At 53.5% G+C, this 20,080-nt stretch overlaps 2 protein-coding genes across 33 annotated transcripts in view; both read right to left on the reverse strand.

The window, feature by feature from the left end:
- Positions 1-17,137, reverse strand: part of KANK2 (KN motif and ankyrin repeat domains 2) — a 37,576-nt gene extending 20,439 nt beyond the window's left edge. For 2 of the 17 annotated variants that reach the window (XM_074025925.1, XM_074025923.1), the window contains exons 1-4: positions 16,984-17,137; positions 14,931-15,109; positions 13,799-13,914; positions 12,263-13,474 (exon numbers count right to left, since the gene is read on the reverse strand). In XM_074025925.1, the coding sequence (XP_073882026.1) occupies positions 12,263-13,474; positions 13,799-13,835 (1,249 nt within the window). In that variant the 5' untranslated portion in view covers positions 13,836-13,914; positions 14,931-15,109; positions 16,984-17,137. Of the gene's footprint in view, positions 1-12,262; positions 13,475-13,798; positions 13,915-14,865; positions 15,110-16,760; positions 16,822-16,983 lie in introns of those variants that run through there. The other 15 variants (XM_045381292.2, XM_074025922.1, XM_005588006.4 and 12 more) reach the window with 8 other exon arrangements.
- Positions 17,138-18,559: 1,422 nt separating this feature from the next.
- Positions 18,560-20,080, reverse strand: part of DOCK6 (dedicator of cytokinesis 6) — a 62,953-nt gene continuing 61,432 nt past the window's right edge. For all 16 annotated transcript variants that reach the window (XR_012428400.1, XM_045379038.3, XM_045379040.3 and 13 more), the window contains 3 exons: positions 19,934-20,040; positions 19,542-19,703; positions 18,560-18,804 (listed from right to left, as the gene is read on the reverse strand). Coding sequence is in view for 15 of the 16 variants with exons in the window: in XM_045379038.3 (XP_045234973.2) it covers positions 18,762-18,804; positions 19,542-19,703; positions 19,934-20,040 (312 nt within the window). In the remaining variant the exon portion in view is untranslated. The remainder of the gene's footprint in view (positions 18,805-19,541; positions 19,704-19,933; positions 20,041-20,080) is intronic.

A 20,080-nucleotide genomic window follows, 5' to 3' on the forward strand; every position in this document is an offset into this window, starting at 1 on the left:
CTCAAAAATGGATAAGATGGTTAAATTTTTTTTTTTTTGGACGGAGTCTTGCTTTGTCGTCTAGGTTGGAGTGCAGTGATGTAATCTCGACTCACTGCAACCTCTGCCTCCCGGATTCAAGCAATTCTTCTTGAGTAGCTGGGATTACAGGCGTGTGCCACCACACCCAGCTAATTTGTATTTTTAGTAGAGACGGGGTTTCGCCATGTTGGCCAGGTTGGTCTCGAACTCCTGACCTTAAATGATCCGCCCGCCTCAGCCTCCCAAAGTGCTGGGATTACAGGCGTCAGCCACCACGCCTGGCCAGATGGTAAATTTTATGTTTTATCTATGTTACCACAACATTTTAAATGGTGAAAAAATTTTGAGAGGCTGAGGCAGGAGGATCGCTTGAGGCCAGGAGTTGAAGACCAGCCTGGGCAAGAGAGCAAGACTCTATCTCTACAATTAAAAAATTAGCCAGGTGTGGTGGAGTGTGCCTATAGTCCTAACTACTCGGGACTATACTTGGCTGAGATGAGAGCATTGCTTGAGCCCGGGAGTTTGAAGTTACATTGAGCTATGACAGCACTGCTGTACTCCAGCCTGGGTGACGGAGTGAGACCCTATGTTTTTTGGTTTTTTTTTTTTTTTGAGACGGAGTTTTGCTCTTGTTGCCCAGGCTAGAGTGCAATGGCGTGATCTCGGCTCACTGCAACCTCCACCTCCCAGGTTCAAGCGATTCTCCTGCCTCAGCCTTCCCAAGTAGCTGGGATTATAGGCATGCGCCACCAAGCCTGGCTAATTTTGTATTTTTAGTAGACATGGGGTTTCTCCGTGTGGGTCAGGCTGGTCTCGAACTCCTGACCTCAGGTGATCCACTCACCTCAGTCTCCCAAAGTGCTGGGATTACAGGCGTGAGCCACTGCGCCCAGCCTAGACCCTATATTAAAAAAAAAAAAAAAAAAAAAAAGGCAGGCGCAGTGGCTCACGACTGTAATCCCAGGACTTTGGGAGGCTGAGGCAGGCAGACCACAAGGTTAGGAGATTGAGAACATCGTGGCTAACATGGTTAAACCCCATCTCTACTAAAAATATAAAAAATTAGCCAGGTGTGGTGGCACGCACCTGTAGTCCCAGGTACTTGGGAGGCTGGGGCAGGAGAATCGCTTGAACCCAGGAGGCAGAGATTGCACTGAGCCGAAATTATGACACTGAACTCCAGCCTGGGTGACAGAGTGAGACTCTGTCTCAAAAAAAAAAAAAAAAGTGAAAAAAATAAAAACATACAAACTAGAGTAGAACCAAAGCCCATTCTGCCCCAACAGAAAAGTAGGCAGTGACTTCAAAACCTGGGATGGCTCCTTCCAGTCTAAGGAATTCAAGGTTAGACACAGAATGCTAAAATAACAACAACAAGTAATAATAAAATTGATCATACTTCTTATTGTTATCCCACTGGGGAATGGTGCCAACTGATACTAAAATTCACACAAAAGAACTAAAGTCCATTGATGAGCTAAGACAATCCTACAGAAAAAGAGCAAAGATGGAGTCGTTGGTCTGTGAGAGAGTTAAACATATTTCAAAGTCACAACCATGAGAACAGAAGGGCATTTTTGCATTAACAAATGGACCAATGGAAGAGAGAAGACAGCCCAGCACAGGCTCCAATCTCTGGGCACTGAGGGTAAGACAGAAGGGGTTACCACAAGCCAGTGGGAGACGGTGGATTCTGTGGTGTGGTTTTGGGAGAAGCAGCTTACTTTACATGAGAAGAGCCAAGCTGGATCCCTGTCTCACACCATACACAAGAAAGAAATTGTGAAGAATTAAGATGAAAGTACAACTACAAAGCTAAAGGGAAATAATGTAGCACAGTATCAGGGACTCAGGAAGGGGAAAGATTCATTCATTCATTCATTCATTCATTCATTCATTCATTCATTCAGTGACAGGGTCTCACTCTATTGTCCAGGCTGGAGTGCAGCGGCATGATCACAGCTCACTCCAGCTTTGAACTCCTGGGCTCAAGTGATCCTCCCACTTCAGCCTCCCGAGTAGCTGGGACTACAGGCATGCGCCACCATACCCGATTAATTTTTTGTTTTTTTGAGACAGAGTCTTGCATTGTCACCCCAGGCTGGAGTGGAGTGGGGCCATCTCAGCTCACTGCAACCTCCGCCTCCCGGGTTTAAGCGATTCTCCTGCCTCAGCCTCCCGAGTAGTAGCAGGTGCCCACCACCATGCCCGGCTAAATTTTTTGTATTTTTAGTAGAGATGGAGTTTCACTATGTTGGCCAGGTTGGTCTCGAACTCCTGACCTCGTGATCTGCCCACTCTGGCCTCCCAAAGTGCTGGGATTACAGGCATGAGCCACCATGCCCGGCCAATTTTTATATTTTTTGTAGAGAAGGCAGCCTTACTATGTTGCCTAGGCTGGCCCTGAACTCCTGGACTCAAAGCAATTTTCCCACCAAAGTGCTGAGATTACAGGTGTTGAGTCAATGTGGCCCGTTAAGATTCTTTAAAAAATTCCTCCAGGCCGGGCTCGGTGGCTCACGCCTGTAATCCCAGCACTTTGGGAGGCCAAGACAGGCAGATCATGAGGTCAGGAGATCGAGACCATCCTGGCTAACACAGTGAAACCCCGTCTCCACTAAAAATACAAAAAATTAGTCGGGAGTGGTGGTGGGTGCCTGTAGTCCCAGCTACTCAGGAGGCTGAGGCAGGAGAACGGCATGAACCTGGGAGGCGGAGCTTGCAGTGAGCCAAGATCACGCCACTGCACTCCAGCCTGGGGGACAGAGCGAGACTCCGTCTCAAAAAAAAAAAAAATTCCTCCAAGCACAATAATGGTTTTAATTATATTCAAAACGAAGACCTCTGGCCAGGCACGGTGGCTCACGCCTGTAATCCCAGCACTTTGGGAGGCCAAGGTGGGCGGATCACTTGAGGTCAGGAGTTTGAGATCAGCCTGGCCAACATGGTGAAACCCAGTCTCTACTGATAATACAAAAGTTAGCCGGGTATGGCGGCAGGCACCTGTAATCCTAGCTACTTGGGAGGATGAGGCAGAATTGCTTGAACCAGGGAGGTGGAGGTTGCAGTGAGCTGAGATCGTGCCACAGCACTCCAGCCTGGATGACAGAGCAAGACTCTGTCTCAAAAACAAAAACAAAAACAAAAATGAAGACCTCTAAGATCTTCATGGGTGCGGTGGGGGAGTGCCGGAGATTGGCACAGGCAAAAGTTGGCAAGGGATAATCTTGTAGAACAGGGTCAACAAACTTTCTGGGGAGGGCTAGATAGCAAACATTTTTGGTTACGTCACACACAAGGACTTGGTTGCAACTGCTCAACTGTGGCATAGTTCTAATACAAAACCAGCCACAGACAGTATGTAAATGCTTCCGCGTGGCTGTATCCAATAAGTGTGAATTTCATATTATCTTGTTCATGTCAAGAAATATTATTTTTTTTGAGACAGGGCGAGACTCTGTGTCTATTTTTTTTTTTTTTAATGTGAAAAAATCCATAAATAAACTAGAGCAGCACCCAAAGCCCATTCTGCCCCAACAGAGAAGCAGGCAGTCACTTCAGGCACCTTTTTTTTTTTTGAGACGAAGCCTCGCTCTTGTTGCCCAGGCTGGAGTGCAATGGCGTGATCTCAGCTCACTGCAACCTCCACCTCCCGAGTTCAAGCGATTCTCTTGCCTCAGCCTTCCAAGTAGCTGGGATGACAGGCACCCGCCATCATGCCCGGCTAATTTTTGTATTGTTGTAGGGACAAGTTTCACCATGTTGGCCAGGGTTGGTCTCCACATCCTGACCTCAGGTGAGCCACCATGCCCAGTCTACTTCAGGCAACTTCTGTTGCCCAGGCTGGAGTCCAATCATAGCTTGCTGCAGCCTCAAAATCCTGCGCTTGCTGGGCATGGTGGTTGACGCCTGTAATCCCAGCACTTTGGGAGGCCGAGGCGGGTAGATCGCTTGAGCCCAGGAGTTTGAAACCAGGCTGGGCAACATGGTGGAACCCCATCTCCACAACAACAAAATTCCTGGGCTCAAGGAATTTTTCTGCCTCACCTTCCTGAGTAGCTGGGTCTACAGCTGCAGGCCACCATGCCAAACTAATTGTTTTACTTTTTTTTTTTTTTTTTTTTTTTTTTTGAGGTGGAGTCTTCACTCTGTCGCCCAGGCTGGAGTGCAGTGGCACCATCTCGGCTCACTGCAAGCTCCGCCTCCCGGGTTCGCGCCATTCTCCTGCCTCAGCCTCCGGAGTAGCTGGGACTACAGGCGCCCGCCACCGTGCCCGGCTAATTTTTTGTATTTTAGTAGAGACGGAGTTTCACCGTGTTAGCCAGGATGGTCTCGATCTACTGACCTCGTGATCCGCCCGCCTCGGCCTCCCAAAGTGCAGGGATTACAGGCATGAGCCACCGCGCCCGGCCTGTTTTACTTTTTTTGTAGAGACGGGGTGTCCCTATATTGCCCAGGCTGGTCTCAAACTCCTGGCCTAAAGCAATCCTTCGGCCTCAGCCTCCAAAGTGCTGGGATTACAGGCATGAGTCAGTGTACTTGGCCCAAAATATACTTTTTAAATCGTTCAACCATTTAAAAAAAAACACGTAAAAATCATTCTTAGCTGTGGGTTGTAGAAAAACAGGTTTTGGGCTGTATCTGGCCCACAGGCCGTAGTTTACCAGTTTTGACTCTGGAAGATACCAGGAACTTCTAAAAACTGCTCAGAGAAAAAATGGAGAAAGGCTACAAGTAATTGACTTACAGAGGAACCTTATTAGGCACACACAGAGAAGCCGTATCTCTCACTGCCTATCAGAGCTATGCCAATGAAAACAATAAGGAGGGCTGAATTCCAAGGCTCGTATCTCTAATCCCAGGACTTTGGGAGGCTAAGATGGATCACTTCAGCCCTGGAATTTGAGACCAACCTGAGCAACAGAGCAAGACCCCATCTCTACAAAAAATTACCTGAATGTGGTGGCACATGCCTTTAGTCCTAGCTACTCGGGAGGCTGAGGTAGAAGGATCTTGTGAGCCCAAGAGGTTGAGGCTGCAGTGAACTGTGACTGTGCCACTGCACTCCAGCCTGGGTGACACAATGAGACCCTGTCTCAAAAAACAAAACAATGAGGAGATACCATTATGTAGCAGCTATCAGATGGATAAAAAAAAATTAGAAAGATAGGGCCGGGCGTGGTAGCTCACACCTGTAATCCCAGCACTTTGGGAGGCCGAGGTGGGCGGATCACCTGAGGTTGCGGATCACCTGAGGTCGGGAGTTTGAGACCAGTCTGGCCAACATGGTGAAACCCCGTCTCTACTAAAAATACAAAAATCAGCCAGGCGTGGTGGCACGCCTGTAATCCCAGCTACTGGAGATGCTGAAGCACAAGAATCGCTTGAACCTGGGAGGCGGAGGTTGCAGTGAGCCAAGATCGCGCCACTGCACTCTAGTCTGGGCAACAGAGCAAGACTCTGTCTCAAAAAAGAAAAAGAAAAAGAAAGAAAGAAGAGGCCAGGCACAGTGGCTCACGCCTGTTAATTCCAGCACTTTGGGAGGCCAAGGCAGGCAGATCAACTGAGGTCGGGAGTTGGAGACCAGCCTGACCAACATGAAGAAACCCCGTCTCTACTAAAAATACAAAATTAGCTGGGCGTGGTGGCGCATGCCTGTGATCCCAGACACTCAGGAGGCCGAGGCAGGAGAATCGCTTGAACCTGGGAGATGGAGGCTGCAGTGAGCCGAGATCGCGCCACTGCACTCCAGCCTGGGTAGCAAGAGTGAAAACTCTGTCTCAAAAAAACAGGGAAGAAAAATTAGAAAGACAGATAAAGCTGTATGTTGGTGAGGATATGAGAAAATGGACACCTTGAACCGGAGCATGGTGTTAGGAATGCAGACAGGGAGAGTCTTTTTTGGGAAGGATCAGACAGGACTTGGAGTGAAGCTGCAAATCCTCTAGGAATGGGCAGTCCCACAGGAGGGGATGTGTGACGATGACTCCAGCATTGTTTGTGGTGGCCGGAAATTAGAAGTAACCAGATACCCACTATGAGGGGATTAGAGAAGAGGGTAGGCGGGTGCAGTGGCTCAAGCCTGTAATCCCAGCACTTTGGGAGGCCGAGGCGGGCGGATCACGAGGTCAGGAGATCGAGACCATCCTGGCTAACACGGTGAAACCCCGTCTCTACTAAAAAATACAAAAAACTAGCCGGGCGAAGTGGCGGGCGCCTGTGGTCCCAGCTACTCGGGAGGCTGAGGCAGGAGAATGGCGTAAACCCGGGAGGCGGAGCTTGCAGTGAGCTGAGATCCGGCCACTGCACTCCAGCCTGGGCGACAGAGCCAGACTCAGTCTCAAAAAAAAAAAAAATAAAAAATAAATAAAAATTAGCCAGGCGTGGTGATGCATGTCTATAATCCCAGCTACTTGGGAGGCTGAGGCAGGATAATTGCTTGAACCTGGGAGGTGGAGGTTGCAGTGAGCAGAGATCACGCCATTGCACTCCACCCTGGGCGACAGAGTGAGATTCCGTCTCAAAAAAAAAAAAAAAAAAAGGAAGAAAAAAAAGAAAAAAAGTGACAAACTAGATTTACAAACATCAGTGTGGAGAGTTCAAAAATAGCGTAAGGAGAGGAAAAAATAAGAAACAGAAAGAGATTTTTGTTTTTCTGAAGCACACCACCATTTAAGGAAATGAAACACGAACGAGGCATATTTTTCAAGGACACTCAAATGTCTAAATAAGTTTCTGGAAGGTGGATTGTAAGGAATGGTATTAGATGGGGTGGGGGTGGCACTGATGGTGGAGAGTGGAGGGTGGTGAGCTTCAGCCCGTGGGTGCTGTTTTCACATTTTTAAATGGATGGGAAAGAAGAATTTAATTTGGGACTCATGAAAAGTATGTGAAATAGAAATTTCAGGGTCTGTAAATAAAGTTTTATTGGAATGCGGCCATGTTCGTTCATTTCCATATTGTCTATGGCTGCTTTTGCAACTGCAAAATGAAGGCACTGAAGCACCAAACTCAAAAATGTATACATTAAATATGTGCATTTTTGGGGCATATTAAGTATACGTCAGTAAAACCAGAAAAAGTTGGGCATAGTGACACACGCCTGTAATCCCAGTTACTCAGGAGGCTGACGTGGAAGGATCACTTCAGTCCCTGAGTTTGAAGCCAGCCTGGGCAATATAGTGAGACCTCATCTCAACAAAAAGGATAAAAGGAATAAAAATAAAGTGGGGAGGAAAAAAGAACGGAGGCAGAGTTGAATCAGTGCAATAGAGACTGTATGACCCGCCAAAGTGAAAATATTTAGTGACCTTTAGCATTGAAGGGTGAAGGTGGAGGCTGAAGGTGAAAAAATAATAATACAAGAAAAGTGGTCTGCGCAGGCTAACGTGGATGGTTGTCAGGAGCTAAGGAATGAGATGAACTCAGTTTTGGACTCCTGCAGGCCAAAATACAATTTTTTTTTTTTGAGATGGAGTCTCAGTCTCACTCTGTCACCCAGGCTGGAGTGCAGCGATGCGATCTCAGTTCACTGCAATTTCCACCTCCCCGGTTCAAGCGATCCTCCTTTCTCAGCTTCCCAAGTAGCTGGGATTACAGGTGTGTGCCACCACGCCTGGCTGATTTTTGTATTTTTAGTAGAGATGGGGTTTCGCCATGTTGCCCAGGCTGGTCTTGAGCTCCTGACCTCAGGTGATCTGCCCACCTCAGCCTCCCAAAGTGTGGGGATTATAGGCGTGAGTCACCGCACCTGGCCCAAAATAAGTTTTTTTTTTTTTAATTTAGGCTGGGTGCAGTAGCTCATTCCAGTTTGTTCAACCCCTTGATAAGCCCGAGCCTCTGCTTATCTCAGGGCCTTTGTCCCTGCTGTGCTCCTCCTTGGACCATTATTTTTTCCACCTCTTTTGGTGACTTCTTTCCTTTCACATCTTTGTTCAAAGAGGCTCCTTGGAGGCCGGGTGCGGTGGCTCACACCTGTAATCCCAGCACTCTGGGAGGCCGAGGCCGGCAGATCACGAGGTCAGGAGTTCGAGACCAGCCTGGCCAACATAGTGAAACCCCGTCTCTACTGAAAGTACACAAAAATTAGCTGGGTGTGGTGGCGGGCGCCTGGAATCCCAGCTCCTTGGGAGACGGAGACAAGGAGAATCTTTTGAACCCGAGAGGCGGAGGTTGCAGTGAGCTGAGATAGCGCCATTGCACTCCAGCCCGGGCAGCAGTGAGACTCCATCTCAGAAATAAAAAGATGCTCCTTTGAGAGACTATAGAGCCAAGAGCTGACCTTCGGCACCAACTATCAACACACCCCTGGCAGCATGGTGAACACTTGACATGAATTGATTCTCGCCTTCCTACTCCCACCCACAAGATTGGTCTTGCCCAGGCTGGAGTGCAGTGGTGTGGTCACAACTCACCGTAGCCTCGACCCACTGGCCTCAAGCAATCCTCCTGCCTTGGCCCCCCAAAGCTCTAGGATTACAGGCATAAGCCACTGTGCCCAGCCAAATTGACATATTAAAGCCTCACATTATTCCAGTGATACTGTGCCGTCAGGACCCCCAATTTGCAAATGAGGAAACTGAGGCACAGAGAGATTAAATCATGCTCGAAGGCCGAGTCAGTTGGATCGCCTGAGGTCAAGAGTTTGAGACCAGCTTGACCAACATGGTGAAACCCCTTCTACTAAAAATACAAAAATTAGTCAGTTATGGTGGTGCCTGCCTGTAATCCCAGCTACTCGGGAGGCTGAGGTTGCAGTGAGCCGAGATTGCATCACCGCACTCCAGCCTGGGCGACAGAGCAAGACTCCGTCAAAAAAAAAAAAAAAAAAAAAAAGAAGATATAGAAATGAATTAAGACATTCCAGCTCAGCCCAAGCAAGGCAGAGACTGGGGCTACCTGCAGCAAAAGGGAATAAAATGAGACTCCAGGCAGAACTTTCAGGGCAGCAGCTTGCATGCAAAGAAGGTGGACATCGCTCTGTCTGTTTGTCCTGCAGGCAGAAGGCCTCCCAGCTGCTCTGGGAGGCACGTCTGGAATGGTGGTTGCCTCTCAAGAGATTCCGAGGCTGAGCCAGGCGGAGCCTCTGGCAGGGGGCCAGAACCTCAGGGTTGGGTGTTTGGGATAGACATAGAACAGGCGGGTGGTGTCCAGAGCTGGCCAGGAACAACACGGGCCGGCGAGAAAACACAGCTGGGTCCGTGCCCTCCAGCCTGTGCCCTCTGGTCTGTTGGTAGGGGCTCTGGCCACCTGACATTCGAGGCTGGGATGAGAACTTGGGCCCTACCTTCGAGCTCTGCGGCAGATTCAAGCTGTCCTGGGTTTATTTATTTTTACTTTTTTTCTTTTTCTGTTTTTTGAGATGGAGTCTCACTGTCATCCAGGCTGGAGTGCAGTGGCGCGATGTTGGCTCACTGCAACCTCCGCCTCCTAGGTTCAAGCAATTCTCCTCCCTTAACCTCCCGAGTAGCTAGGACTACAGGCGTGTGCCACCATGCCCGGCTTATTTTTGTATTTTTGGTAGTGACGGGGTTTCACTATATTGGCCAGGCTGGTCTTGAACCCCTGAGCTCAGGTGATCCACCCACCTCAGCCTCCCAAAGTGCTAGGATAATAGGCTTGATGTCCTGGGTTTAGATACTGGCTCAGTTGAGCCACTTCCTGGCTGTGTCACACAGGACAAATGAATCTCCTCAAGCCTCAGTTTCCCCAGGTATAAACAGGGTTGACCAGAACATTATCAGCAGAAGCAGCAACCAGTACTTAACCATGTGCATTAATTCATAAATTCTCCACCTCTCTAAGACGGAGAGCATTATCATGCCACTTCACAGATAGGGATGTTTAGGGATAGAGAGGTGATGTTGCTTACCCAGTATCACACCGCATGAGTTTGAACCCATCTGGCAGAGCCTCCCTGACCATGTTTCAAGAAGAACAGCTGTCATTATCATTATTATTATTTTTGAGACACAGTTTCACTCTGTTGCCCAGGCTGGAGTGCAGTGGCATGATCTCAGCTCACTGCAACCTCCGGCTCCCAGGTTCAAGCATTTCTTGTGCTTCAGTCTCCGAAGTAGCTGGGATTACAGGCACCCGCCAACATGCCTGGCTAATTTTTGTATTTTTAGTAGAGACAGGGTTTCACTATGTTGGCCAGGGTGGTCTTGAACTCCTGGCCTCAAGTGATCTGCCTACCTCTGCCTCCCAAAGTGCTGGGATTACAGGCATGAGCCACCGTGCCTGGCCAGCTGTCATTATTATTATTAATTATTTTGAGATACAGTTGCACTCTGTTGCCCAGGCTGGAGTGCAGTGGTGTGATCTTGGCTCACTGCAACCTCCGCCTCCCAGGTTCAAGCGATTCTCCTGCCTCAGCCTCTGGAGTAGCAGGGACTACAGGTGTGTGCCACCACGCCTGGCTGATTTTTGTTATTTTTAGTAGAGACAGGGTTTTACTGTGTTGGCCAGGCTGGTCTTGAACTCCTGGCCTCAAGCCATCCGCCTGCCTCGGCCTCCCAAAGTGTGGGATTACAGGCATGAGCCACCGTGCCCGGCCCAGCTGTCATTATTATGAATCATATGGGTGGCTTCTCCCAGGGACCTCAGGACAACCCAGCAGCTGACATTCTGCACAGCCGGCATCCCCTTTCCTGGCATCAGGACTCAGTACTTCCTCTGGGAAGCACCCCCTTCCTTCCTCAAAGGCCAAAGGGCTTGGGTGGGGCTCCCCTACCCCCAGTGTCCATGGCTAGGCAGACAGGGACACCGCACTGTGATTGGCTCAGCAATGGGCACATGACCCAGGCCAGCCAATGAGGGCCCCCTCTGGGATTTTTACTGGTGCTCTTTGGACTAAGGAGCTCCCTCTCCACTAAACGGAACAGACAGATGCCTGGAGCAGTGAGGTCACCTTCCCTTGCCTGCCTGAAAGAGAAGCTCCCAGGGTAAACAAAAAATGAAAGGCATCAAGTTAGATTCCTGATGATACCTGAGCACTGAGGCCAGCGTGGTGGCTCATGCTTGTAATCCCTGCACTCTGGGAGGCCAAGACAGGAGGATCACTTGAGCCCAGAAGTTTGAGACCAGCCTGGGCAATATAATGAGGTTTTGTCTCTACAAAAAATTTAAAAAAATTGGCCGGGCGCAGTGGCTCAAGCCTGTAATCCCAGCACTTTGGGAGGCCGAGGCGGGTGGATCACGAGGTCAGGAGATCGAGACTATCCTGGCTAACATGGTGAAACCCCGTCTCTACTAAAAATACAAAAAACTAGCCGGGCGTGGTGGCGGGCGCCTGTAGTCTCAGCTACTTGGGAGGCTGATGCGGGAGAATGGCGTGAACCCCGGAGGCGGAGCTTGCAGTGAGCCGAGATCACGCCACTGCACTCCAGCCTGGGAGACACAGCGAGACGCCGTCTCAAAAAAAAAAAAAAAAAAATTAACACGGCACTCGTTAATTTTCTTCCACCAGACACATCACTCCAACTCTTAGAGAGTCTCTGTCTTGTCATCCACAAAAGGAGAAGAATTGTGCAGCCAACCTCAGGGCTGTAACAACCATGCAGAGAAATTAGGTGACTGCCACTTTGTCAGTATCCAGAAAGCGGGAGGTATTTGGGGGAAAGTTCCCCAAGGCTGTTGGTTTACCAGGCAGAAATCCTCCCTGTTTATTCAGTAAGTGGCAGGAATCAATCTTGGACCAGTTTAAGCAGTGAAAAGGAAATGTGTTGTTATGTAACTGATGACAGCTTCAGGCATGGCTGGATCCAGGTGCACAAATATCTTGCTGTTGTTGTTATTAAGAGATAGAGTCTCGCTCTGTTGCCCAAGCCGGAGTGCAGTTGTGCAATCACGGCTCATTGCAGCCGTGACTCCTAGGCTCAAGTAATCCTCCCGCCTTAGCCTCCCAAGTAGCTGGGTCTACAGGCACTGCAACCTCTGCTTCCCTGGTTCAAGCAATTCTCCTGCCTCAGCCTCCTGAGTAGCTGAGGTTTCAGGTGCGTGCCACCACACCTGGCTAATTTTTGTATTTTTAGTAGAGATGAGGTTTCACCACGTTGGCCAGGCTGGTCTTGAACTCCTGACCTCAAGAGGCCTGCCTCGGCCTCCCAAAGTGCTGGGATTACAGGCATGTGCCACAGCACCCCGTCTGGATCCTGGCATTCTGAGGGTCCAGGATGAGCCATGGGAAGAAAGAGGGCCCCCCCACCCCCAGCCATTCTCCCCGCCTGAGACCGCTTACCTGCCGTTCCATCACAGCTGCGCTCTGTGATGCTAATCTTCTTCACCATATGGACGTTGCTGGTAGCCGCAGCAGGCACTGGGCACATCGTCTCCACCACCTCCTGGCTGCGGAACACAGGTGGGCTCTCAGGCCCACCAGGCATTGCCAGGGCCCTCAGCCCTGCCCCATAAGGCTCCAGGCTCTGGGCCCGCTGTGCAGGGGTGCCAGCGGCTGTGCTGGCCACCACCTCCACCTCCCGTGGCCCTTCTACCACCCGGACGGTATCCACGCGAACCGGGCTATCTGGCGGTGGCCAGGCCTGGGGCTGGGGGTCGGCCTGCCGGGCCTGAGCTGCCTGCAGCTCCTGCAGTGCCTTCTTGAGCTGGGTCTCCAGCACAGCGACCTTGGCAGTGAGAGCAGCCTCCCCATCAGGCATGCCCAAGTCCCGTTCTCGGACCCAGGTGCCCACACTCCGGGTCTCAAGTGCCACTGGGTCCTCTGGGGGATCGGGGAGGTCCAGGCAGAGCTCGCTGCGGCCCCGGCCCGCTGTGGGGTGGCCCAGGAACTTCTGGCTCTTAAGTTGCACTGTGAGCTGCCGCTTTTCCTCCTGGAGCACTGAGAGCTTCACCTGGAGCACGGGGATCAGCTTCACCTGCTCCTCCAGCTGCCGTAGCTTCCGCAGGGCACCCGCCATCTGCTCTCGCACGTGGGCCAGGTGCCCAGCACTGGGAGGCACCGGCGTGGACAGTCCCGAACTCCGTGGTGTCGGGGGTGGCAACCCCACACCCACCAGGGAGGCCGTCGAGCCGGCCGCACTGGGGGTCAGGGAGCCCAGGCCGGCGGGTGTGGCCGCCTGGTCCTCGAGACGGCGACGGGCGTCTAGCAGTGTGCGTTCCACCCGCGGATTGAAGCCACCGCGGGTCTCCAGAGCACCATACTGAGGATAGAAGCCACGGCCGCAGTAGGAATAGGCTGAGTGGCGGCTGTCCCCACTGGCATTGGAGCACAGCGACTCAGTGGACGTCCACCAGGAGCCAGGGCCACGGGGCAGCGAGCTCAGGCGGGGGCGGCGCTGCACCGCCACGCGTCGCAGCGTGTGGCCCTTCTCGATGTCGTCCACATACTTGAGGAAGTCCAGGTCCAGGCGATAGCCATAGGGGGTCTCCACAGAGTAGGGTGGGTCGGGGTCCTTGGCAGGGAAGGCAGGCGGGGAGGCCGGGCCAGGGGTCCCTGGGGGTGGGAGAAACACCAGGACCTTTGAATCCTCTTGTCCCCATACTCAGGGTGAAGACTGATGCCTGGGGAGAGTTGGGGTTTATTTGCCCAAGAGATGGGAGCCCACCTGGTACTCAACCGCGTCTGCTCTCAGACCCTCCCAGCGCAGGGCTGTGCCTCCCCATCAGACACCCGGGGCAGGACTCTGCCTCCTCCCTCAGACCTCTAATCGTTGGGCTGCGTCCCACCCTCAAAGTCCCCAGGGCAGAGTCCCCGGCCCCTCAGGCCTCCAGAACTGAAGCTCCCCAGGGCAGGGCCCTCTTCCCTGAGTCCCCTGACCTGGGAAGGGGGCAGGCACGTGCAGGACCTGGGCCATCTTCTTGTCTACAGATGCTCCTTGGAAGTCACTTGAGGGACTGCGAGTCAGACTGCCTGCAGCACTGACTGAGGCTTACCTGGGGAAAGGGAACCATGGCACCGGGAGTTAGGAGTCTGTAGGGGGAGGGAAGGAGATGGGGCCAGTCCCCTCCACTTCTGGCTCACCCAACCCCCCACCCAGGTCTGGGACCCACTCATAGACGCACACCCGGCCCGGCTGCGGAAGGGCTCCCCCCGCACCGCAGGTCTGGAACAAAGAAACCAAACCTCACTGCCTGCATGAACATCTGTCCAGCCCCTGGACAGGCTCCAGCTGTTCCCACAGCCCGGCCTCCACATAGCTCTGGGGCTGGGGGGCCCCAAGCCCAACAGGCCCCACCCTTCCTGCATCCCCTCCCCTCAGCCCAGGCCTGGAGCTGGCCACAGGGAAGGATGGGGGTTGAGGCGCTAAGGGGTTGGGGAAGACGGGAACCTCATCTTCCTGCAAGGATCTGAGGAGACAGAGATGGAGGGGAACAAAGAGAAGCAAAGCATGGCGAAGGGGACACCCAGTGACCCCAAAGCTGACAGCTGGGTCAGGCCTGGACTAGGTAGGGGGGAAGGGGTAGGGAAAGTTGGGGAGGCAGCTAGGAGTGAAGCCTTTCCCCTTTATGGAAACAATTTTCTCTAAAAATAAACAGTTTCACTGCTGGGCTACACAGAACTTCCTGCCTGCCTAGGATGCGTCCGGGCTTAGGGGCGCAGTAGGGATAAAGGGCCGGGTGGAGGCCCAGGAAGTCCTGGGGGTGGAGGGGAGGAAGTAAGACGGGGCGCCTGGAGGCTGCAAAAGGGAGGGACAATCAGAGCCTCTCACTAAACCCCCCTCAGCCCCGGAGGCTGGCCAGGGCTCTTTTGTCCCCAGTATAACCCGTCTGAACTTGGCCGGTCCTTTCTGTTATCTGACCTCCAGCCATCATGCTGCAGAGGCCCCAGCCCATCCCGCCATCAGTGAATCCTTTCTGGCCTTTGAGTGCGGGGGCAGCAGGTACCTTGGGAGGATGGGCCAGGTAGGGCACCTGCTGGGCATGAAGGCAGGGCTGGGGCTCCGGGGCACCTGAGCTTGTCCTTGTTCTCCTGTCCTGTCTTGCTTTGTCTCTCTCCAGGTCTCTCTGTGTCTCTCCACGTCTCTGTCTCTCTGTGTCTCTCTCCACGTCTCTGTCCTTCTACGTCTCTCTCCGTGTCTTTCTCTCTGTCTTTCCACGTTTCTGTCTTCGCTTCTCTGTCTTTCAACACCTGGAACACATGGTCACCAATTGCAGGAAATTTGGTTTTCCATTTGCCTGGAGACTCGCCCCTGAGCAACAGGAAGTTGATTGAAAATATTTTCTGGCCACCAAAGAGAGATGGAGATACAGGGAGCAAGTGGGATTAGAGCAGGATTGGAATAGTCAGGGGGAGAGGGGGTCAGGGGAGTGAGGGTGCTGCCAGGCAAATAGTATAGTAACAGTAATAATAACACCAACTCTTTTTTTTTTTTCTTCCTGAGACGGAGTTTTGCTCTTGTTGCCCAGGCTGGAGTGCAATGGCATGATATTGGCTCACCACAACCTCCAGCTCCCAGGTTCAAGCAATTCTCCTGCCTCAGCCTCCTGAGTAGCTGGGATTACAGGCATGTGCCACCATATCTGGCTAATTTTGTATTTTTGGTAGAGATGGGGTTTCTCCATGTTGGTCAGGCTGGTCTCGAACTCCTGACCTCAGATGATCCACCCACCTCAGCCTCCCAAAGTGCTGGGATTACAGGCATGAGCTACCGCACCCAGCCTAACATCAACTCTTTTAATTGTTGTGACAATTCCAAGAGATGGGCAGTTATCCCGTTTCACAGACAGGGGATGCAGAGGGCACAGAAAGGTACAGTGGCTTGCCTAGGATCCTTGGGGCCACGGGGAAGTAGCTGGGCCTGAACGTGAACCTAAGGCTGGTGGATCCCGCCAATGCCCACCAAGTCACCACCCCCAGACTCCACACCAGATATCTCTATCCGTTTCCCAGATATGAAGACTGAGGTCTGAGGGTCCTCAGTCATCTGACCGCCCTCGATCAGGACCAGCGACTCCCGAGTAAGGGGAAGAGAAAGGAGATGAGGGGGTGTGGTGGGGGAGATGGATGTCTGTGGCTGAAACCCTTCTCTCGCTATGGGACCCCTGGGGAGTGGGGAAGGGGTGACAGGATAAGACACAGATGGAGAGACTGGAGCCTACAAGAGGGGACAGGTAGGGAGTTCAGGGAAGGGGCGCGGGTCTCCCCAACCCACCACCCAAGACCGGCCTGCACATCTTGGAGGTGGCGGGCGCGCGGGGGGTCTTTCCGCCCTAAACTCGGGGGGTTGGGGGGCGGCGAGAAGGACCCCGCCCCGTGCAGGGAGGGGGCGGGGCCTGTGGATCCCCGGCTAATGGCAAACAGCTGCCGCTCCCCACGCCGGCCCAGCCGCCAAGCCCAGGCCCAGCCCGGCCGGACGCCCGGCCGCCTTCCCGCCGCCTGGGGCATGGCCGCGGAGGAGGGTGAGGGGGGACAGTGCGGGAAGGGGGCAGAGCCGGGCGGGGAGCAGAGGCAGAAAGGGGGACACAGACAGGGGAGAGGGGGCAGAGGGGAGCCAGGACAGGGGAGACGGGCAGGGCACGAGGAATCGATGGGGGTACTGGGAGGAATCGATGAGGGTATGGGGTCATAGACGGGGAGGGAGCAGGGACGCGGGGGCAGAGACAGTACAAGTCTGGAAAGTTTGGGCATAGAAGGTGGAGTTGGAGGCAGCGGCTCGTTGAGACCAGCGAAGTCGTGTCCCGGGGTTGGAGGCGGGGGGTAGGGTAGTAGGTGGGGGGGCGGTGCACACTCGATCCCCGAACCGGACTTGAACCCCTACCCAGCCCCGGGTCCCACTCGCCTTGCGCGCTCCGGCCGCTGCCTTCCCTGCGTCCCGCCGCCCGAGCGTCCTCGCGCGCGCCGCCGCCTGGGCGCCCGGCCCTCGGAGGTGGCTCCGCCCGCACTACGCCCCCTCCTGCTGGCCCCGCCCCTCCAGTCGGCCCCGCCCCCTCCCGCCGCGAGGGCGCCCAGGCCGCGGTGGGGGGGTGGGGATGCAGAGACGCTAGTTGGAGACTGGATCTCACCTGGACAGCAGGTGTGTGTGTGCGCGCCGGGCTGTCCGGCCTCGTCCTTCCTCCCTCCTTAAGTCCCCAAAGCAGGGTCCCCCCCCGCCGGCCTCCCCCCACCGCCGGCTGTCCCTGGGCCGCTGCGGGGGGCGGAACGGCTCGGCGGCAGGAGGGGGTGGAGCTGGCCGGGGCCCAGCTAGGGGAGGGCGCGCGGGGGGGCGCGGCGGCGGGAGGTCACCCCTCCCCCAGGCGGCCCAGGGCTGGACGCGGCCCAGCGCAAGCCTGGCACACGGTGGCGTGACCGCCGCGCGAGAGGGGAGGCTGCACAGGCCTGGGCGCCGGAGCCAGCCAGACCTGGACTCCCATCCCAGACCCACCAAACTTGCTGCTCTGTGCCTCAGTTTGCCCATCTGTAAAATGGAGATGATCATGTTAGCTACCTGATAGGAGTGTTGAGAAGATTCACTAACCATTGGGAAGGGGCCTAACCATTAGGAAGGAGGTCCCTCGGGTTAAAAAGTCTCATAAATGGAGTGTCCTACTTTTGCAGAGATCTTTCTAGGAGCCCTTTAGTACACAGCCAGCCACTCAGCAAGGGCTTAATAAATATTATTAGGCCGGTGAGGTGGCTCACACCTGTAATCTCAGCACTTAGGGAGGCCGAGGCAGGAGGACTGCTTGAGCTCAGGAGTTCCAGACCAGCCTGGGCAACATAGCAAGACCCTGTCTCTACAAGAAAAATTTTTAAGTGAAAAAAAATTAGGCCAGGCGCAGTGGCTCATGCCTGTAACTGCAGCACTTTGGGAGGGCAAGGTGGGCGGATTATTTGAGCCAAGGAGTTGGAGACCAGCTTTGGCAATGTGACAAGGCCCCATGTCTGCAAAAAACAAAATAAAAAGAAACCACCTGGGGCCGAGAAATGGCTCACACCTGTAATCCCAGCACTTAGGGAGGCTGAGGCGGGTGGATCACCTGAGGTCAGGAGTTCAAGACCAGCCTGGCCAACATGGTGAAACCCCGTCTCTATTAAAAATACAAAAACTATCCGAGCATGGTGGTGCACATATATAATCCCAGCTACTCGGGAGGCTGAGGTAGGAGAATAACTTGAATCTGGGAGGTGGAGGTTGCTGTGAACCGAGATTGCGCCACTGCACTGCAGCCTGGGTGACAGAGCGAAACTCCATATGAAAAAGAAAAAGAAAAGCCAGGCATAGTGGCATGTGCCTATGATCCCTGCTACTCAGGAGGCTTGAGCCCCGGAGTTTGAGGCTGCAGTGAGCTATGATTGTGACACTGCATTCCAGCCTGGGGGACTGAGAGAGAGCCTGTCTGTTAAAAACAAAGAAACAAGAACCAGGTATTATTATTCCCGGTAGGCATGTGACATTATTTGTGTGTTGCCTTCCCCGCTAGAACGTCAGCTCCACAAGGGCAGGAATTTGTGTCTGTTGTCACCATGATGTCCCTGGCACCCAGTACGTTCTTGGTGTCTCCACTGATGATGCAGGGATGTGTGGATGTGGGGCAGTGGACTGTGAGCATGTCATGAGCATGTGACCCAGCCCCTGGTGACTGCACCACATGGCACAGGTTGCTTATAAAAACCATTTTAAATTAAAAAAGGGAGGAAGCATCAGTGCATACAGATGGGGACACAGGGGCAAAGGGCCCAGCACCGAGTACAATGTGGTCACCCCATAGCCCAGTGGGCACCAGGGGAGACTCCCCTCGCAGCACAGATAGCTGAGGGCCGGCTGCTGGTTCTTCTAGGTGCAGCTTTGGTCCTTGTGGGCTCAGAGGTCTGCCTTTCGAAAACTTGCTCTGTTCAAGGAGTTCCTGGGAAAAGAATGAGGGTGGGTCAGCATGGCCGTGGGGCCCCCAACTCCATAGACCTCCCAGCCCACATCCTCATCCTCTTCCTCTTCCTTCGAGGATCCTTCTGGGGTCTCTCCTGTCCTGATCCTGCTGTGGGATTCTCAGATTCTCTCTTGTAGTCCACCACGGAAGGTATGAATCATCCTCATTTTACAGATGTAGAAACTGAGGCTCAGAAAGATGAATTCATGTATCTGGGAAATGACGGCTCAGAGCCTGCCCTGCCTTTGTACCTCTGGATGACTTATTCAGATGCTTATGCAAAGTTGAAGCAGCTCATGCTATAATCCCAGCACTTTAGGAGGGCAAAGCGGGTGGATCACCTGAGGTCAGGAGTTCGAGACCAGCCTGGTCAACATGGTGAAACTCTGTCTCTACTAAAAATACAAAAAATTAGCCAGGTGTGGTGGCGGATGCCTGTAATCCCAGCTACTTAAGGAGGCTGAGGCAGGAGAATTGCTTGAATCTGGGAGGTGGAGGTTGCAGTGAGCTAAGATTGTATCACTGCACTCCAGCCTGGGCAACAGAGGGAGACTCTCTCAAAAAAAAAACCAGAAACAAAACAAAGTCAAACAAAGTCCAAGCTACCAGGAAACATGTTGCTGTGTACGTGTACAACAGCCCCCATCCTGTATCTGTCCTGGTCTGCCTCTGCATCCCCTCTCTAGTCTCTAGGATGGGGGTACCAGTTCAGGCACCTGAGGCCAGGTGGGGTGGGTGCCAGCAGCTGGGGCAGGCGCTGGGTAAGCAGGGGCTGCAGAGCCTCCCGCAGGCGGCAGTAGTTGCGCTCTAGCTCGCGGTGGTACTCCTTCTGGTCCGGCCCAATCAGGGCCTTATTTTTCCGCAGCGCATCCTCACATCTGAGGGCCAGAGGGTGGGAGATGCTAAGAGACTCGCACACGGGACTGAAAGCAAGACTAGGGGTGGGGGCATCCGTAAGGCGGGGCCAGGCCTGCGGAAAGACCCGCAATAGGAGGTCAGGTTGGGAGAGTGGACTTAATGGGAAGCCATGCGGAGATCAGGTGGGCAGAGAGCAGGTCTATGCAGGTTAGGCAGGCACGAGCCCCCTCCTGCGGGGTTTTGCGCCTACTTCTTGCAGAAGTCCTTGAAGCAGAGCCGCAGTTTGTTGTGATGCCGGAAGAGCTTGGGGTCTTCCGGGATCTCTGCTAAAAACACTTGGGCCACCTCCAGGGGACCCTGTGGGGTGAGAGGGACTGGTGAGCCAGCCTGCATGGCA

Source organism: Macaca fascicularis, chromosome 19 (assembly GCF_037993035.2).
Source record: "Macaca fascicularis isolate 582-1 chromosome 19, T2T-MFA8v1.1".
In the NCBI taxonomy this organism is placed as follows: Eukaryota; Metazoa; Chordata; class Mammalia; order Primates; family Cercopithecidae; genus Macaca; species Macaca fascicularis.